The 20,966-nt window shown below is 42.0% G+C and overlaps 1 protein-coding gene and 1 long non-coding RNA gene across 3 annotated transcripts; one reads left to right on the plus strand and one right to left on the minus strand.

The window, feature by feature from the left end:
• Nucleotides 1-2,797: 2,797 nt before the first annotated feature.
• Nucleotides 2,798-7,120, minus strand: LOC110505157 (glutathione S-transferase P). Its single transcript, XM_021584181.2, has 7 exons — nucleotides 6,972-7,120; nucleotides 6,143-6,178; nucleotides 4,991-5,097; nucleotides 4,573-4,660; nucleotides 4,342-4,445; nucleotides 4,061-4,162; nucleotides 2,798-3,822 (listed from the first exon to the last, which is right to left on the minus strand). Coding segments are annotated over exons 1-7 (627 nt in total). The 5' UTR covers nucleotides 6,973-7,120; the 3' UTR covers nucleotides 2,798-3,633.
• Nucleotides 7,121-7,180: 60 nt separating this feature from the next.
• LOC118946083 lies at nucleotides 7,181-10,892 on the plus strand. Of its 2 annotated transcripts, none has more exons than XR_005041269.1 (3): nucleotides 7,181-7,352; nucleotides 9,788-9,913; nucleotides 10,157-10,892. It is a non-coding gene; the product is annotated as an uncharacterized LOC118946083 (long non-coding RNA). The 2 variants fall into 2 exon arrangements; XR_005041268.1 differs by lacking the exon at nucleotides 7,181-7,352 and adding an exon at nucleotides 8,110-8,223.
• Nucleotides 10,893-20,966: the final 10,074 nt, after the last annotated feature.

Consider the following 20,966-nt stretch of genomic DNA (forward strand, 5'->3'; position numbering starts at 1 on the left):
CCCTACTGACTTCAAACAAGGTTCAGAATGTAGAGGGCCTACACATTCCACATCCTTAAGGTTGTCCATTTTCATCTCACACGTTTTTACAATAATTTTTCAAACTTTCTAATTTCAATAGCTCCTTGGTCATATGACCTGCTGGACTCAAACAAGGTTCAGAATGTGACTGACTACCCTTCTATAGCGCACACCCTTTTGTTCGTCCATTTTCATCTCACACGATATTACATATATTTTCAATGTTTCTAATTTCAATAGCTCCTTGATAATTTAACCTACTGACCTCAAACAAGGATCAGAATGTACACTCAGTGGGCCTACACATTGCACACCCTTTAGTTTGTCCATTTTCATCTCACACGATTTTACATTAATTTTGTAAACTTTAGATTTTCTATAGCTCCTTGGTCATGTGACCTAATGACCTCAAACTACTTTCAGAATGTCCACGGACTGGCGGCAAGGTGTCCAATGCGGTAACGCGACCGATCCCGGAGAAGCTGGCGGGAGTCCCCGGGGAGAGTTCTCTTTTCTTTGTGAAGGGCAGGGCGCCCTGGAATGGGTTTGCCCTGAGAGAGGGGCCCAAAGCATCATGAAGCCCCAATGTGAGTGTTGACGTGATGTGATTTCTGCCCATTGCTCTGAATGTCAAAGTGAAGAAATTCAATGAAGCGCAGGTAAACGGCAGGAGTAACTATGACCCTCTTAAGGAGTCCTTACCCCAGGACATTGGGGATCCATGCTTCCCGAATTAATGCAAAGTCAAATATGGGCGACCCCAAACCATACATTGTGTTACCTGCTTGCAGATGGCCCTAACATAGCAACAAACTGGAGCAGAAGGTGCCTTCAGGTCGAACGAAACCCTGGTCCGGCTGAGAGTGACTACCTCGAATAGGTTAAAACAGGGGAGATAAGGAAAGACGGAAAAGTCAGTTCCATAACTTCGGGATAAATAGTACCATAGCCCTTGGAGGGCTCTTCCAACCCCTACTCTGTGTGTCACCTGTTTGAGGGAGTCTCTCCAACAGCTAGGAGGAAAACTGTCTCTAGTACACGGGGTGTAAGGGAGATAACGAGGTAGCCCTCTAGCAGGACTCTTCCAATCCCTCCCTGTGTCACCTGTTTTCAGGTGTCGCTAACGATGCAATCCAAACTGGAGTTACCTGCAGATGGTGACGCTGTTGATCGTTTACGGATGGCGGCAGTCGATCCTGGAATATGGGGCTTTCGGTCAAGCATGAAAATGTGTGGGCGGTTCCACCAGACTCAATGATTTGCTGCGGGGCTCTTGTAAATTAATCCTGACCTTGACAGGAAGCCAATCTGAGAATGATGGCTTGAACACATCCCTGGCTTTAGCTGGGAGGGTGGAGTTAAGTTCTGGGAGACAGCTGATGAAAGTATAGTACTGGCATCAGTCTGATCACAGAGCGGCTGTGGTGAAACGTTTAAACACGCACCCCCGTATACTTAGCTAACTCTAAACCACAAAGGTTTGAATCGAACGCTGGCTTCGACTGGACCCGCTAACAGTGGAGCACTAAGGTGGAGATGGCCCGGCATAGCTTGCTTCTTTTGGCAGGTGACTAGAGCCGTTCATGAAGGGGTTGGGGTGCAGCCAGATGAGTTGCCACCTCTCTCCTGATGTGCACCGCATGTTTATGGAGAACCTGGTGCTAATTCGTAGACAAGTGAATGGGTCAAGGTTGAGGGTCAAGGTTTCGTACGTAGCAGAGAACCTCACACACTGCGATTTATTGAAAGTCAGCAGTCGATCCAAGCTTTTGTCAGGGACGGAAGGCGTCTTCCTCCACCACCATCCTTCTGTACTAACCGGTTACCAGGGGCACGCAGATGGGCCAGAGGCCAGACACAGAGTGTGAGAGCCCAGGCAGGCGGATAGAAGGTATAAGACATTGACATTGGGCTCTGGATAGGTAGGGGACTAGGTGGTGGTCGCCCGTGCTCTGGTGGGACTTCGAGTCAGGTTGTGACTCGCTGTGGAAGTCAAAGGGGCACAAGGTGCACGAGGAGGCCTCCCCCAAGGCGGGGGGCACTCAGTCTGAGCAGGGGCGGCCGGACTGGGGGCAGCACTCAGGCTGTGTAGTAGGCACTCAGGCTGTTGGAGTAGGAACTTAGTCTCTGAGTGGGGAAAAAGTGGGCAGGTCACCAGGCGCAGAGTCTGTTTTGGGTTACCATGTGCACATGGTTCCTGACAGCCGGGACTAGACGCGTTTATAATTCCAGAGAGTAAGCTATACTCTAAGGCGAAGGGAGAGGGGTGTTGACTGGGTAGGGAGAGTAGGTGCGGAGGCCTGGAGGTCTGTAGTTCCAGGGAGTAAGCTATACTCACAGGCCCAGGGAGAGGGCAGGCAGGCGGGCAGGGAGTCAGAGGTCACTGGGGGCCTGCCTGGAGGTCAGGAAGGCCCCAGGAAGAAGGCCCAAGTGAATTGGTGTGTGAGTGACACGATCCTTCCGGGGGGGGGGCAGGGCAGGAAAATTAATGTGTGTGCAATATGCAATATGCAATATGTAGGTCCACTGAGTGTACATTCTGAACCTTGTTTGAGGTCAGTAGGTCACATGACCAAGGGGCTATTGAAATTCTAAAGTTTACACAATTTATGTAAAATCGTGTTAGATGAAAATGGACAAACTAAAGGGTGTGCAATATAGAAGGGTAGTCAGTAGACTTCCTGAACCTTTTTTGTCCAGTAGGTGCTATTGAAATTCTAAACAATGAAAAACAAAAAAATTCAAGTAAAATCACCTGAGATTAAAATGGACAAACTATAGGGTGTGCAATATATATTGCTAGTGAGTGGATACTCAAAGTAGTTTGAGAATTGTAGGTCACATGACCAAGGAGCAATTCAAATTAGAAACATTGAAAAACATTTAAAATGAAACTAAAATCACGTGAGATGCAAATTGATAAACAAATGGGTGTGCAATATGTAGGCCCACTGAGTGTACATCATGAACCTTGTTAAAATGTGTGGGTGCTATTGAATTTCAAAAATGTAAATAAATAATAGTGAGAGATGTAAATCTACAAAAAAAAAAGTTTACAATGTGTCTATGCCATCGGGTTAGCTAGAACCAGTTTAAAGTTTTAGGAGTAATGGTTAAAGAGCCAGTGAAATTTGAAAAATTTGATTTGTCACTATGTTGATGGTCCCTAACTGCTGTTGGAAGACAAAGGAAAACTACAGCCGAATATCCAATCTGAATGGGTCTTTACCTCGGTATGCCAAAAGGCCAAGGAGAGGAGTGCCCCCTACTGACCATCTTATGTATGTACTGTACCAATTCTTCTTCATGGCTTGTCATTATAATGGCAATTGCCATAATATTCACAGAACTGCAAAGAAGTGATACATGTACTATAGAACCTGTAAATGTCTACTAAATTTCAAGTTCAAAAGTGCTTGACAATTACACACATGACAATTACAATTCATCATGTCAAACAAGTCATTAGTATCTAACAATTGTACATAAAGTTAACTACAAGCTTATTGTAGGCTAATGTGTAAGTTGGACACACAAAAAAATGGCTATTATCCATGACCATTCAGGTTACAGTATAAGGGGTGGAATTTAGCCTCCTTTGTTCAGCAGAATTCACTGTTTGCCATTGCCGTTAATGGGCAGTTTCTTGTAGGCTTCAGAGTCTAGGAAGGTCTTGATTTTTGGACGGGCAGACATCTTCTCAACAAAACTCTTCAGGGAGGGGAAGGTATCCAGGCAACTGGAGCAGAGCACCAGGTGGTTGAGAAGGACTTCAAACAGACTATAGTCAGCAAAGGAAGGCTGCGTAGGATAGGGATCATAGAAATAGAATCTCGCATTATTAACTTCAATGGGGATGCCTGCTCTATTCATTCTAGTTTTGGGATAAGTAACAGACAGTACTGTGATTACAAGAGAACCAAACCATTTAGTTAATGCATTTTGGTAAATATATATAACTAATGATTACAGTATGTACTATATTAGAACTCCATTTATTCAAGAACCCCATTTTTGGGTGCATTGCAGCATCGATTACCTTGTCGCCAACAAGAAAACCAGTCTTGTTTTTGGCCATCACAGCTTCAAACTTGTCAAGGTGGTTAGGAAGGTCTTTGATGTATACGTCTTTACCAGTATCCTATGAAAAGAGAAAGTGATTCATCATAATGACACTTCATAAATGTTTACCCATTAAGCTGCATTAAATAAAATATGTTTGGTCTCTAAACTTTGAAACAAATGTTTACTGCACAGTACAGGTAAAACGTTGTATGAACTGTACCCTTAGTCCGATTTTCAGCTTTCATGAATACTTACGTATTCCTGGTAAATCATTTTTACGTATTTAAGACGAAGGTCCTCAACGCCATCACACATCATGTCAATGAGGGCAGCCTCCTTGCCATCTTTCCCATAGGCATCTGTGTGTGTATTCGAGTTAAGCATAAAATGTAAATTATACTTTCACCTATATTTGATAGATTATAAAGGGTAAATAGAGTGAGGAAAACAATGTAAATATATGACATAACGATTGAGATCAATTACCATGATTGCGGCCCAAGTGCCTCAGAATGGCATTTGACTGGTACAGGGCAAATCCTCCATCTTCTAACTTGGGCAACTGACCAAATACCTAAAACCCCAAAATGGAAGTGATATTTATTAGAGATTTTAACAACTAATGGGGACATGGGGGTTTACATTTGTTGTAGCTGAATCAAATCTACATGGATGATAACAGAAGATACAGGTAAATAATGGAACAAGAGATGAATCTCTTTACTTAAATAAGAATCATGGAAAGCGCAGGCAGAGATTGTAGAAACAAACAGTGTACACTAAACAAACCGATCATCCTTCAAAAGCACATCCCAGTTGTTATCACTAGACCATCACTGGCTAAACTGAACAGGTTGACAAATGAAAAAGATGGTAACAAAGGAACGATCCATTCCCCACTCACACAAGTGGCTTTCAGATCTCCCTTCATCCAGTCTGCAAAGTCCACCACGATCTCCTTCCATTCCTGTCCCTGGTCGGCCATCATGATTCTCATAGCGCCACAGCGCCCTGTGGTAAACAAGAGTCTCTGTTAGCACAGGTCAACCAAAACAGATCTCAATCATAAGACATTTTGGCACAGATCTAACAAGTCATACATAGCACTAGTGTTGGGCAAATACATACGTTTCCAGACTAGATATTTATATACACAACTTTTCATGATTATTCAAGTAAAAAAACTTTCATGGGTTCAAGTCAATGAACCCTTAATCCCATGACACAATTGTTCACCAGTGCACTCCACATTAATCTGGGTCACATGCTCCTGACAGAAAGCCAGCCCTCCTCATTGCTCAAGCACCATGAATAATGTAAACAAATAGGAGTACTTTGGAAACAAAACTGTTTAAGTTCATGAACAGTGATCATGGGGGCCAGCTGAGCCAAACTAATACTCAAAGTATTTCATGTGATAACAATCAAAAAGGTATGGGTGAGGCTAAACTGCCACTGTGGGTGAAATCCATGTCATTTCTTGTGTGAAAAATCACACACGGTGATAAGATTACCTGGAATGACTTCACTTACAGTTTAAAACCAATAGAAACACAATTTTGAGTATTGATTCAAGCTGCTAGCAGTAGGCTATTGCAGCATTTCCAAACGGTCCTCGGGACCCCTAGGAGTGAACGTTTTTGGTTTTGGACCTAATACTACACAACTGATTCAAATGACCAAAACTTCAAGATTAGTCGATGATTTGAATCAGCTGTGTAGTGCTAGGGCAAAAACTAAAACACACAATTTGGGAAACCCTGGGCTATTGGGTAATGAATGACAGATAATGTCTTTGGATATTACACTTAAATGCAAAGTTTATGAATATGCACAGTAGAATTTGCAAGGCTTTTGTCTTTGACTTCAAGCAATCTTACTCCATCACAATATAACATTTATGTCTGTCAAATTGAAGGAAAGATTTAGTAATAAATTATCAATATGAAAAGCTTATAACAGGGAATGCACTCTCCAACAGTAGGCTATTATTACTTCAAAACAATAGCCAGGCTCTATCATGTGATGTTGAATAGGATTAACTGACTCAACATACCTCGGACTCCAAAGTAGGTGATTGTGTAGGGACCCACTGGGGAGAGGAGATACAAGAACACAACACACGTCAAGTTATTCAAATAAAAATATTTTAAATCAATGTAGTTTAATTAGTCTGATTTATTACATGGATTCTGACAAGTCTGCGTCCCGTTGATATTTCAACTAATTACATAGCTGATTTTAGTACATTTAGTATGGTATAGTATCAAGTGCTATTTGCATGTGAAAAATGCCATGCAACATTACATATTGCTTGACATAGTTTTGTTGCCAATCAAATCTGTCAGTGTAACCAGTCTGTGGGTCTTTTTAGCATATCGAGTATCCGGGTACTTTCTGGTCTAGTAAAGTTCACCCAACACCACTTATGCAAGGAACATAAAAATCTTTGGCCACTGTCTGACTACATCTCAACCGACTAAAATATAGACATGCTCGAATACGAAGTTTTAATCTGCACGTGAAAACATTGCACCTTCAGCTAGCTAGAATATAATGAATTAAAAACGTCAACCATGCATAACTGGGTAGAAGGGCTATCGGTTGTGCCGTTACATAATAACCCTCCGTTTAAACCAAGAAAATAGCCTAACTTCCAGCTAACTATAGTGCTTTTCGGTCGTATTTTTTCGTTTACCGTCAAAACCGCAAAAACGATTAGACCTAGATCGCTAGGCTAGTTCAAAACTATCTTCATTAAATGACACAGTGAGTGCACGACAGTCTGTGTGCTAGTATGAGGGGTAAAATACTAATTTAGATTAGCTATTGCACATCGCTTTATAATGTTTAAAATGCATTACTGTCTATAGCTAGTTACTCACTTTTATGTTGTAAGAGTCGTGGTGTCCCTGACAGTAACTATGGAACCAGTGCTGTGAACTAATTTTAAGGGTAAGTTACTAGAGGCAGGTTGATTTGTTGCTCAAAGTTGCTAAATCACGTTGTAACGTAAAACTACGTCATTACGTAGAATACACAATCACGTTACTCAAATTGACTGGCCAGCTCCGCAAAAATATGATTTGACATTTGTTCCGATACAGACTTCCACTCTTTTCTGTAATTCTGGCTGTACGATGTTGATTAATGTTGCGCGTTCTGTTCAAGATCAAACATTCGTGACCAACTATATTCATTGGGTTTGGCTCGTCGATCTCGTACTACTACTGCTGCAGTCAGCCAACAATGAGTTGCATGCCTGTGTATGTATGAGCTGAGCGCCTGCTGTTGACGTAACTCACAATGCACTTTTGCAGCCAGGCACGTGTGTTGTGACTGAGTGTGTTACAGAGAAAATCGTTGTTGTGTCATTTAGAGGGTAAATACGTGCATTTCAGCGTTTGAGTCACTTTTCAAAAGTTGCTAAAAGTTCCAAATACATTTTTAAAAGTAGCTAAATTTGTTCCTAGGAGCTGTTTGAAAACAAAGTTGCCAGGGTAGTCTGAAAAGTTGGTAAATCTAGCAACAAAATTACTAAATTAGCATCACTGTATGGAACGCCGTGTGGGTCAAAAAGCCCGCGGTGAAAACGCAATATTGTCAATGCTACTCGTGTGAAGTAATACCCTGACTTCACTGCTTCAATACACGCGTTGCGAAATACATTTAAAAATCTATATTATTCAGTTATTGCACACACACTGCTCGCGCCTGCGTTGCCAAGGGCTAACAGGCTGACTACACCACTCACGTCACTTGCGCGAGCGTTGCAAAATACATTTATCAATTTATGTTATTCAATTAGCGCGCCAACGAGCGTCTGTATTGCCAAGGGCTAAAATAGAAGTCAGTTCTATTTCTGATGCCGATCGCGCTGCAAGTCCTGCCTCTCCCATCTCCTCATTGGTTTATAGAAGCAGGGACCCACGTGCCATCTCCTCATTGGTTATACCCACATGGGTGACTGAAAGAAGAAATAGGTCGGTGGCGGTAATGCACGTAATTTATGAAAATTGCCAATCGCAATATAAAGAGAAGAAAAAGCCTGGAAGGAGGAGCGATGACTTGAAACGATTTGGTTGACCGGTTTATGTGTGGATTAATTAGTGGAGTAGAGGACCTTGTGCATTTCAGGTAAAATAACAACTCAATGTTTATATCCCAGGACAAATTAGCTAGCAACAGCAAGCTAGCTAAATAGGACAAATTAGCTAGGAAGTGCAAGCTAGCTAGCTAAATTGCCATAAATGTTTAATGCTTTTCGACCTGTCCCCAAATTAATATAATTGGTTCAGAGTTGCTTTGATATTTTAACCTGCGTGTCGTGATCGCGTTTGGTGTGGGGGGACAAAACAATTTAGGCATGATGTCGCACGCGCGCAGCCGGTTTGAGTTCCGTGTTTGCAAGTGCAGGCGCTAAATTAACGACAAAACAATTTATGCATGATGTCGCACGCGCGCAGCCGGTTTGAGTTCCGTGTTTGCAAGTGCAGGCGCTAAATTAACGCCTACACGCGTCAAATAAGCGCGTGCAAATGTGCTTGCAGGCGGTCCAACTTGTGCTAAATAAACTGCTGCAAGCGGTCCTGCACAGTCAAATTAACGCCTACAGCTGCTAAATTTACACACTAACTTAACATTTTCTTTACTATGCTAATTTTACCAGCCAATTTCCCTAGCTCCTCCTTTCAACCAGATTTAACAGTTTGAAAGAACTTCCTTTTCCACTGCAAGCAGAGTATGAACCTTCACAACTTAACAGTTTTGTCTTTGAAATTTGTTGTTAATGAATCATAAAGTTTATCATCCAGTTTACAGTGGAAGGATCTGTTTCTCATCACTGGCTATAAAATTCAGCTAACATTAATCTAGCACCAGAATCATATACTGGCTAGCTAATTTAGCTAACGTTGGTAGCCTTGAAACCCTGCCGTATTATATCATATAACGTTAGTTAGCCTCAAACTCTGCCCGGCCACACTGCTAACCGCAGTGAACGGTGCCGTCTTGTGTTTTATTAAAAGCCCTGCTGAAAAAACACGTAAACCATAACCGCCACGGAAACAAATTGAACTATGTTAATACTATCAAGGTAAATGACATACTAGCAAAATTGTTGCTTGAATGCAGGGCCAGGCATACATACTGTAGATTAGACAACAATGATACTCCAAAAACATCCTGCTGGGGCTAACGCTATTAATCCTGGTAGTTGTTGATTTTTGGAGTATGTTGTCTCTATTTTGCTTTGACTAAAGTAAAACAAGCTACATATATGTGACTTATCGACTAGTACTGAAGCAGGACATGTCTTTGAGTTACGTTTTTAGCCCAAAGCCTTGTATTTAAGCAAAACAACAGCTGAAGGTAGGCAACTTCTTCAGCCGGAGTGGCTGTCATTTTACTGCTAGCGTTAGCCGCGCTAGCCCTCGATTAGCATGAAGACACTGAAAAGCTCACATAAAGCAAATTTGGCCAGTGACAACCTTGTAAAACCTTTGCTAACATCTACAACATCAGCTTTCTAACCGAGTAGACTTTAACATTCACTTCGTTTTTGGAATATTTACATTCCATCAAAGCCTATTAGGGTAACACAACAACTTCAGGCATGTACCAGTACTATATAGTACTGCTTCAAAGGAGTAGGGTTCCCACTCCTTCCGCTTTATTTTCACACAATTGTGTCTTGCAAAAGGAAACCATGAAGAGGAGCTTGGATTGGGCAAGGGGGAGGCTGATAAAACAGCAGAGAAGACCTGATTAATCAAGTATCAATTCATTCTGGTGATTCTCACCTGGTTGGCATGCACAACACTGCAAGGTATGCAACATTAAGTCCAATCAAATATCCAATGTTATTAAAACATGTATCCCAATCTACGGTCAAGCAACGTTTAAATGTCAGTTGTGTGTTCATGTTACGAACTGCAAACAATCTATAGTTCTTGGAGTCAATGAATCAATTGAAAGTGACTACAATTAGAAATTATTTTAAAACCACTGTGCCAGTAAAGATTACAAAAAAAAGGAATCTGCTCTAATGGTTCTGTTTTAATTTTTTCAGACACTTCAATCAGAATCTCTTAATGTTTGAGGTCAGGAAAAACCTCTTCAGCCACCGCTGGTTGGCATTTTTGACTGCAGTGTCTGTGTCGGTGTACCAAGAAAAATTCACTGGACCAATTCCAGTTTGCCTGTTGTCCCAACAAATTTGTCAATTATGCATTTTACATACGTCAGATTGCGTTTTCTTTGAACACCATCCTGACCCACAAACTGGTTAGACTCAGGCCTCTGTGTGAAAACCCTGTAATAACAAATTAGATTTTTTACATTATCACAACAATGTGTATCCCCAGAATGGACCCAACACCTAAACATGCTGACGATACTACCATTGTACACCTTATCACCAGTGATCATGAGCACATGGAGGAGCTGTGGGACCTGACATAATGGTGATAGGTCAACAGCCTCACCGTAAGCAAAACAAAGTAGATGGTGAGACTTAATGACCATTCTCCCACCAGTGCTTCTCCACTACCCTCATCAACTTGCTGCACCACAACCTATGTGAAAATTACATGTAAATGAAATGTTGTCCATATTTACTGTAAGATTTATGGTAACATTGCACATATTGTAACATTATAGTCCTTTTTCATACATGACTTAACTGCTTTGCATAATGCTCAGTTTACCGACTAAGAAATCGTACATTAATTAAAATAATAAAGCTGCATTATGTATTACTGTGTCCAACTGATTCTGATTGGTTGTATAAAAAACTTAAAAAAACTTTCACCACAACTTCTTTTGCTGATGGTCGATCCTGTCGGAAACTTTAATATCAATCCTTTTGGGACACATAACCAATTAACATCGGCTGCAATAAACATTTAGATAATTCCCCTTAAATTAATTCAATTTTTATTTGTCGCATGCGCTAAATACACCTTACAGTGAAATGCTTACGTACAAGCCCTTAACCAACAATTCAGTTAAGAAAAATACCTTAAATAAATACAAGTATAATTAAATCACAAGCAGCAGTAAAATAACAATAGTGAGGCTATATACAGGGCATTCCTGTACAAAGTCAATGTGCGGTGGCACTGGTTAGTCGAGGTAATATGTACATGTAGGTAGAGATATTAAAGTGACTAGGCATAGAGTGTAGCAGCAGCGTGAAAGAGGAGGGGGGTTGCAATGCAAATAGTCTGGGTAGCCATTTGATTAAATGTTTAGTAGTTTTATTGCTTGGGGGTAGAAGCTGTTTAGAAGCCTCTTGGAGCTAGACTTGGCGCTCCGGTACCACTTGCCATGCGGTAGCAGAGAAAACAGTCTATGACTAGGGTGGCTGTCTTTGACAATGACACCAAATGTTGGTGACTGTAGAATTCCACTCTCCATTTTCTCCCCGAAGGCTGCGTAAGTTGGGTGTATTGGCAGCCTTAAAATAATACTGCATGTATTTGCTTCCGGGAAGATCCTGGCAGCCTCCTTCTCTTGTTTGTGGAAGAACTGTATCTGTGGCTCCGCTAGGAATCCCAGCCCAGGAATGGCTGAAGCCCCCGAAGTGAAAATGATAACCTTCTCCAGGGTTAAAGGGTATGCGTTCCCCTCTGAAAAAAGAAGGGGAGGGGGGGGGGGGGGGGGTCCATAAGTAACTTATTGGAGAACACGATACTCTAAGTGAAAGTAGTTTGGTATTTAATTGATCTATTATGTGAAAGAATAAGGTTATAACATGGTGTCCCACAGTTGTGAGAGTGATTAGGTGATATATTTTACTGATGTGGGCCGTGTTACTTCAATGATCATGGTTTTGCACCTAACCTTCCACCTCCAGTAGCCAGTCCCTCCAGAAACATACGACTCTGCTCTCTATTGCTCTTTGATTGGTACCAGGTGGGGCGAGCTCTGCTTTGAAGAGAGAAGCTATGTCTTTGGCCAAAAGAGGCTTCTCAGCGTGGATGAAAACCTCTCTGAAGAGGCTTGAGGGTCTATTAATGTAAGGCAGGAGACCTAGACACTCCAGACACTTTTAAATCATAAATCAAAAAAAGTCACATTATGAATTTGCCCTGAAGAATTTAACTCAACTTATGAGATTCCTCATCCCGTAACCTGCTTTCTAAGTAGAACTTTGTGGCTGACTCCCCAGGGCATCCCTCTCCTCCAATGTACGAATGTATCGCACTGAAACCAACATGACCAGTTGTTTGGTGGCCTCTATGACCGCTTCCTGTGCCTCGTCAACAGTTTGTGCTAACTGGATCTTAAATAGTTCAATAAGTGTTTTGGGACAAATTAGCAGAACAATAAACTGATTATCACTACCCTTAAAAAAGACTACAACCCTAATATTTTTTCAAACTTAGTGCAAATTAACAGTCACATAATATCCATGACAGTCTAAAGTTATTTACCTTCTCCAACTTCTCTCTGAGTCATATTCCGCAATTTCTTTCAGTTTTGGCACAGGAGGTTGTAGGCGACACACTTGCCTGTATAGCCTCTCTGAAAAAATGTGTGTCTCTACACCCCCAAGTACCGAACAGACCGCAATCATGTGACCTCCTGCTTGTATACGCCATCATAGAGTGCTGTCACACAGAATACAAACAGTAAATGAAGGACACATTACATAACATAAAAACCAAATGTCTTACTCAAGTCATACATATTACCATAAACAAATGTGTCTGTTGGTGTAAAAGTGTAACTCACCTTGAGAGTTGCAAGAAAGGCATTTTTGCCAATCAGGTCCCTCAAATATTGCAGAGGAATGGATGGCACTCATTAGCAGCCCAAGACATTATCTTGAGGGATCACCCTCATCAGCTGCCCCTTCTCCGTCAGCATCCCTAAAAACCATGTCTATTTTTGCCTCCGGATTAAAGCAGGATCTCTTAAACCACAATCATAAACCTTGTCCCTCATCACGTTAATTTGGTTGGCATCAGGGGCAAAAGTGAGTCAACCTTGCTGCTCATTAACTTCAGCAGTACCTTCTTCCTTTTAATGGGGTTATGGCTCCCTCTAATGTACCATTTACATACACACAGTCTGTTACCTGCCATTGCACTTTGACCAACCAATATCCAGACTGAATCTTACTGTAAAGATGGGGTGGTACCTTTTCCCATGTGGTGAACTCTCCTAAATCTCACCGAGCATAAACAAACGATATGAACCCTGAACTATACTAAACCTGAAAAGGAAACATGTAAAGATCCAAAAGGGGGTTTTCCCACTAGCTAATGCCAGTAATGTACTGCACCCCTGTAACTCTGCGTTGTGTGTGGTAGTTTTAATCAAGCAGAACTCACTCTCTGCATCCTGCATCTGCATCCAAAAGAGAAATAAAACATTTGTAGAGCATATATGTTCTGAGAAACATCGACTCTTTCTCTCATAGTGCATCAAAATGACCTTCGAATACATTTTTTTTTTTTACAGCCTCTCCTTATTATGCATCAACATATATTTAACACAGATAAAACCACATGCTTGCATCCAAAAGAAAATAAAACATTTGTAGAGCTCATATGTTCTGCGAATCGTCGCCTCTTTCTACAACAGATGCACAATACTGGGATCTGGGATCATTCGAGGAGCTAGCCATCGTTCACACATACAATATCCTGATATCCAACCACATGTTGAATTCAGAATGTTGATATCATCCTAAAAAGTACAATTACAAGTGCATCTTAACAATACCATCCACTTATGAGTAACCTCTAAATATACAACATTATTCATGAACAAAACACTGTGTGTATGACTTTGTGCTTAAAATAATCAAACGTTTCTGAAGACGACAGAAAAAGCCTGCCTACCTCTCATAGTGCATCAAAATGATTTGAACACGCAGGGCAAAACGTAAGTACACACTCCCCTACTCCCAGGATGCAGACATGCATAATAACAAATCAACATGCGATATTAATATATGAATCTGGTGAAACTCACACAGTACTTTAACAACTTTTACACTAACATGCAGGGAATTTGAACTCTCCAATGTAGACTCTTAAGTCCGCATAGCCACTCTATAGCCTCATCCTTTATATTATTGGAAATTAAAATCAATAAAAGAAGATTGAGGCTCTTCCACCTAAAACCAAGCCTGGGTACCAATATAGATTCACACATATCTCAGTCTGAGCTATAGTGGCAGTTGCTTTAGCAAGAAAATAATAAAATACGAATATTACTGAACAGGAGCACTTGAGAACTCACATCACTCCTTCATGATCAGATCCAAATTTAAAAGTTATCCAAGGTGCAGCTTAAAGTTATTTACCCGAGAGAGTCAATACATGCAGCAGCCTCTTCAGGTGTGGAGTTTTTTAGGCGATCCATTGACCATAATCTTAGTCATAGTCAATGTGCTCCGCCATTTTGCGCACCTGTTTCTCAAGTGCCTTTATCTTAGTGTCCATAAATGTAGTTGAAGTTTGATGTAGTTTGAAGTTTCCACAGTAGCAATTCTTCCTTCTGCCTCATCCACACGCTTGACAACCCTCTGTAGTTCTTCTGAATGGCTTGCTATTGCTTCCAAGACCATTCCTATCTTAATATCGATCACTTTAGTAATGTTTTCCGTCATTCTTTGAATCACCAGGTCCATTGTGCCTGGATCCGCAATGGTGTTAGCTTTGCTAATGTTGGTCGAGTTATTAGTAGTGCTGCTGGGCATGCTGTCAGAAATTTTGGAGAAATAGCCGTCAATACTCATTGTAGGATAGCCTATTTAGCAAATTCTACCACTTTTTCAAGCTAGAAAATCTATATAAAAAGAGAAATTAACAAATGCCATGGGAGTTCGCTGGAACACAGTGTTCTCTCTACGGGTCCATTTTGTCCCTCCCGAATCAACCTTGTTATAACGTGGACTGAAGGGCATCAAGTCCAGGATTATTGGAGAGCAGAAGCCAAGTGCAGCCATTTAGGGTTTGTTTGCAATGGATAAGGAAGTTCTTTCTCACAATATGGTGTTGATGCTTTAAACTGACTGTACACCGATTAATGAAATCTGTTTGAAAGGAGGAGCTAGGGAAATTGGTTAGTAAAATTAGCATGTTAAAGAACACGTCAAGTTATCGTGTGTAGGTGTACATTTAGCAGCTGTAGGCGTTAATTTGACTGTGCATGACCGCTTGTGGGGAAAAACTCATTCTGATTGGCTGGGCCTAGCTTCCAAGTGGGTGGGCCTGTGCCCTCCAAGGCCCCCTCGTGGCTGTGCATTTGCCCAGTCATGTGAAATCCATAGGTTAGGGCCTAATTAATTTATTTCAATTGACTGATTTCCTTATATGAACTGTAACTCAGTAAAATCTTTTAAATTATTGCAGGTTCCGTTAATATTTTTGTTCAGTGTACTTAACTGCAATATTAACCTAGGTATATTCTTTGGAAAAATATAGACTTAATGACTTGAGGCAAGATGTGTGCTTTTTATGTATGTCTCTGGAAGGTTCTTGGTGTAAATATGGGGTAACTCAAATGTGAGTACTATATATCTACAGACAACTATTATGGACATTTCTATGACTTGGCAAAATCTCATGATCTGCATAAAGACTTCTGTGGCCAGTCAGTGCATACCAGAAAATCTGTTTTTTTATTTATTTTTTTATTTTACCTTTATTTAACCAGGTAGGCAAGTTGAGAACAAGTTCTCATTTACAATTGCGACCTGGCCAAGATAAAGCAAAGCAGTTTGACAGATACAACAACACAGAGTTACACATGGAGTAAAACAAACATACAGTCAATAATAAAGTATAAACAAGTCTATATACAATGTGAGCAAATGAGGTGAGAAGGGAGGTAAAGGCAAAAAAAGGCCTTGGTGGCAAGGTAAATACAATATAGCAAGTAAAACACTGGAATGGTAGTATTGCAATGGAAGAATGTGCAAAGTAGAAATAAAAATAATGGGGTGCAAAGGAGCAAAATAAATAAATAAATTAAATACAGTTGGGAAAGAGGTAGTTGATAGGGCTAAATTATAGGTGGGCTATGTACAGGTGCAGTAATCTGTGAGCTGCTCTGACAGTTGGTGCTTAAAGCTAGTGAGGGAGATAAGTGTTTCCAGTTTCAGAGATTTTTGTAGTTCGTTCCAGTCATTGGCAGCAGAGAACTGGAAAGAGAGACGGCCAAAGAAAGAATTGGTTTTGGGGGTGACTAGAGAGATATACCTGCTGGAGCGTGTGCTACAGGTGGGAGATGCTATGGTGACCAGCGAGCTGAGATAAGGGGGGACTTTACCTAGCAGGGTCTTGTAGATGACATGGAGCCAGTGGGTTTGGCGACGAGTATGAAGCGAGGGCCAGCCAACGAGAGCGTACAGGTCGCAATGGTGGGTAGTATATGGGGCTTTGGTGACAAAACGGATTGCACTGTGATAGACTGCATCCAATTTGTTGAGTAGGGTATTGGAGGCTATTTTGTAAATTACATCGCCAAAGTCGAGGATTGGTAGGATGGTCAGTTTTACAAGGGTATGTTTGGCAGCATGAGTGAAGGATGCTTTGTTGCGAAATAGGAAGCCAATTCTAGATTTAACTTTGGATTGGAGATGTTTGATATGGGTCTGGAAGGAGAGTTTACAGTCTAACCAGACACCTAAGTATTTGTAGTTGTCCACGTATTCTAAGTCAGAGCCGTCCAGAGTAGTGATGTTGGACAGGCGGGTAGGTGCAGGTAGTGATCGGTTGAAGAGCATGCATTTAGTTTTACTTGTATTTAAGAGCAATTGGAGGCCACGGAAGGAGAGTTGTATGGCATTGAAGCTTGCCTGGAGGGTTGTTAACACAGTGTCCAAAGAAGGGCCGGAAGTATACAGAATGGTGTCGTCTGCGTAGAGGTGGATCAGAGACTCACCAGCAGCAAGAGCGACCTCATTGATGTATACAGAGAAGAGAGTCGGTCCAAGAATTGAACCCTGTGGCACCCCCATAGAGACTGCCAGAGGTCCGGACAACAGACCCTCAGATTTGACACACTGAACTCTATCAGAGAAGTAGTTGGTGAACCAGGCGAGGCAATCATTTGAGAAACCAAGGCTGTTGAGTCTGCCGATGAGGATGTGGTGATTGACAGAGTCGAAAGCCTTGGCCAGATCAATGAATACGGCTGCACAGTAATGTTTCTTATCGATGGCGGTTAAGATATCGTTTAGGACCTTGAGCGTGGCTGAGGTGCACCCATGACCAGCTCTGAAACCAGATTGCATAGCAGAGAAGGTATGGTGAGATTCAAAATGGTCGGTAATCTGTTTGTTGACTTGGCTTTCGAAGACCTTAGAAAGGCATGGTAGGATAGATATAGGTCTGTAGCAGTTTGGGTCAAGAGTGTCCCCCCCTTTGAAGAGGGGGATGACCGCAGCTGCTTTCCAATCTTTGGGAATCTCAGACGACACGAAAGAGAGGTTGAACAGGCTAGTAATAGGGGTGGCAACAATTTCGGCAGATAATTTTAGAAAGAAAGGGTCCAGATTGTCTAGCCCGGCTGATTTGTAGGGGTCCAGATTTTGCAGCTCTTTCAGAACATCAGCTGAATGGATTTGGGAGAAGGAGAAATGGGGAAGGCTTGGGCGAGTTGCTGTTGGGGGTGCAGTGCTGTTGACAGGGGTAGGAGTAGCCAGGTGGAAAGCATGGCCAGCAGTAGAAAAATGCTTATTGAAATTTTCAATTATGGTGGATTTATCAGTGGTGACAGTGTTTCCTATCTTCAGTGCAGTGGGCAGCTGGGAGGAGGTGTTCTTATTCTCCATGGACTTTACAGTGTCCCAGAACTTTTTTGAGTTAGTGTTGCAAGAAGCAAATTTCTGCTTGAAAAAGCTAGCCTTGGCTTTTCTAACTGCCTGTGTATAATGGTTTCTAGCTTCCCTGAACAGCTGCATATCACGGGGGCTGTTCGATGCTAATGCAGAACGCCATAGGACATTTTTGTGTTGATTAAGGGCAGTCAGGTCTGGGGAGAACCAAGGGCTATATCTGTTCCTGGTTCTAAATTTCTTGAATGGGGCATGTTTATTTAAGAGGTTTAGGAAGGCATTTAAAAAAAATATCCAGGCATCCTCTACTGACGGGATGAGGTCAATATCCTTCCAGGATACCCCGGCCAGGTCGATTAGAAAGGCCTGCTCGCTGAAGTGTTTCAGGGAGCGTTTTACAGTGATGAGAGGAGGTCGTTTGACCGCTGACCCATTACGGATGCAGGCAATGAGGCAGTGATCGCTGAGATCTTGGTTGAAGACAGCAGAGGTGTATTTAGAGGGGAAGTTGGTTAGGATGATATCTATGAGGGTGCCCGTGTTTAAGGCTTTGGGGAGGTACCTGGTAGGTTCATTGATAATTTGTGTGAGATTGAGGGCATCAAGTTTAGATTGTAGGATGGCTGGGGTGTTAAGCATGTTCCAGTTTAGGTCGCATAGCAGCACGAGCTCTGAAGATAGATGGGGGGCAATCAGTTCACATATGGTGTCCAGAGCACAGCTGGGGGCAGAGGGTGGTCTATAGCAGGCGGCAACGGTGAGAGACTTGTTTTTAGAGAGGTGGATTTTTAAAAGTAGAAGTTCAAATTGTTTGGGTACAGACCTGGATAATAGGACAGAACTCTGCAGGCTATCTTTGCAGTAGATTGCAACACCGCCCCCTTTGGCAGTTCTATCTTGTCTGAAAATGTTGTAGTTTGGAATTAAAATGTCTGAATTTTTGGTGGTCTTCCTAAGCCAGGATTCAGACACAGCTAGAACATCCGGGTTGGCAGAGTGTGCTAAAGCAGTGAATAGAACAAACTTAGGGAGGAGGCTTCTAATGTTAACATGCATGAAACCAAGGCTATTACGGTTACAGAAGTCGTCAAAAGAGAGCGCCTGGGGAATAGGAGTGGAGCTAGGCACTGCAGGGCCTGGATTCACCTCTACATCGCCAGAGGAACATAGGAGGAGTAGAATAAGGGTGCGACTAAAAGCAATAAGAATTGGTCGTCTAGAACGTCTGGAACAGAGAGTAAAAGGAGGTTTCTGGGGGCGATAAAATAGCATCAAGGTATAATGTACAGACAAAGGTAAGGTAGGATGTGAATACAGTGGAGGTAAACCTAGGTATTGAGTGATGAAGAGAGAGATATTGTCTCTAGAAACATCATTGAAACCAGGAGATGTCATTGCATGTGTGGGTGGTGGAACTAATAGGTTGGATAAGGTATAGTGAGCAGGACTAGAGGCTCTACAGTGAAATAAGCCAATAAACACTAACCAGAACAGCAATGGACAAGACATATTGACATTAAGGAGAGGCATGCTTAGTCGAGTGATCAAAAGGGTCCAGTGAGTGGAGAGGTTGGTTTAGGGTCACGGCGATTTAGACAGCTAGCCAGGCCAACCGGTAGCAAGCTAGCATAGGATGGAGGTCTGTTGTTAGCCACCTCTTGCGTTCGGTCAGTAGATTAGTAGGGTTCCGTGTGGTAGAGGGGATTAATCCAAATCACACAACAACAACAAAAATAAGAACAATAGATATAGTTATAGAGGCCCGAGAAGAAAACATAATAAAAATAAATAAATTGTCCGATTGTCTATTCAGATAGCAGCCGGTAAGACAGCTAACGGTTAGCGGGCCGCAGATGGGCGTTCAGGTAACGTCGCGACAGAGGAGCCAGCCGGATCTCATTCAGGTAGATAACGTCGGCAATCCGGTTGTGAAGGCCCGGTGGGGCTCCGCGTAGGCAGTGAAACGGGTCCGGATAGGTGACTGCAGCCCAGGAGTGAATGATGGAACTCAGGAGTGATTGACGGAGCTGGCTAGCACCGGAACAATCGATGTTTGCTCCGGAATCGACGAAAGCCGACTGTCACACGGATAGCAGCTAGCTAGCTGTGAGATCCGGGTATGAATGTCCAGAGAGCAGTTGAAATCCAGGGACATGGAGAGAAAAATTGGTCCGGTATGTTCCGTTCCGAGCCGCGCTGCGCCGTACAAAACTGGCGATAGATTTTCGATAGATTTTCGAGCTAAAGGACAGCCGATGACCACAAACCGTGGTTAGCTTCTGATTAGCTTCTGGATTAGCTTCTGGGCTAGCTCCTGGCTAGCTTCTGGCTAGTTTCTGGCCAGCCTCCTGGAGTTTCTGGCTAGCTTCCTGAAGGATTGCAGATCTGAGGTAAATAATACTTTTTTATAAATATAAATTGGTGAGGCTGGTTGCAGGAGAGTGTTTAGAAGATGAGTTGATGGAAAATAAAAATAAAATGTATATGAAAAAAGTTGTAAATATATATATATACAGGACACGACAAGACGAGGACAAAAGACGTCTAAACTGCTATGCGATCTTGGAGAAAAAGGAAAAGTTTACCATTCTGAGTCACCCTGTCTACACTCTTAGAAAAAAGGGTTCCAAAATGATTATTCCGCTGTTGCCATAGGAGAATCCTTTTTGTTTCCAGGTAAAAATCCGATTTTGGTTCCAGGTAGAACCATTTCAGGTTCCATGTAGAACCCTCTTTGGAAAGGGTTCTACTTGAAACCAAAAAGTTATACCTGGAACAAACAAGGATTTTTATAAAAGGTTCTCCTATGGGGACAGCCTAAGAACCCATTAAACCCTTTTTCTAAGAGTGTACTGTAGATGTATCTTCAAGCATATCTCCTCATGTGAGCATTTAAAAATGCCTTCTCTAAGGTGTGGTCCATGAACATGCTACAGTTTACCTGTCCATGAATTCCATGCATGCCTGGAATTAGGCCAAACCACAGTAAATTGGGAAATTGAGAGCAAACAAATGTAGAGCTGCAAAAAGTTGACATTTCCTAAGCCCAATGAGTCTCTTTCAATTATACCGAAAAAAA

The sequence above is a fragment of the Oncorhynchus mykiss genome, chromosome 31 (assembly GCF_013265735.2).
Source record: "Oncorhynchus mykiss isolate Arlee chromosome 31, USDA_OmykA_1.1, whole genome shotgun sequence".
Classification (NCBI taxonomy): domain Eukaryota; kingdom Metazoa; phylum Chordata; class Actinopteri; order Salmoniformes; family Salmonidae; genus Oncorhynchus; species Oncorhynchus mykiss.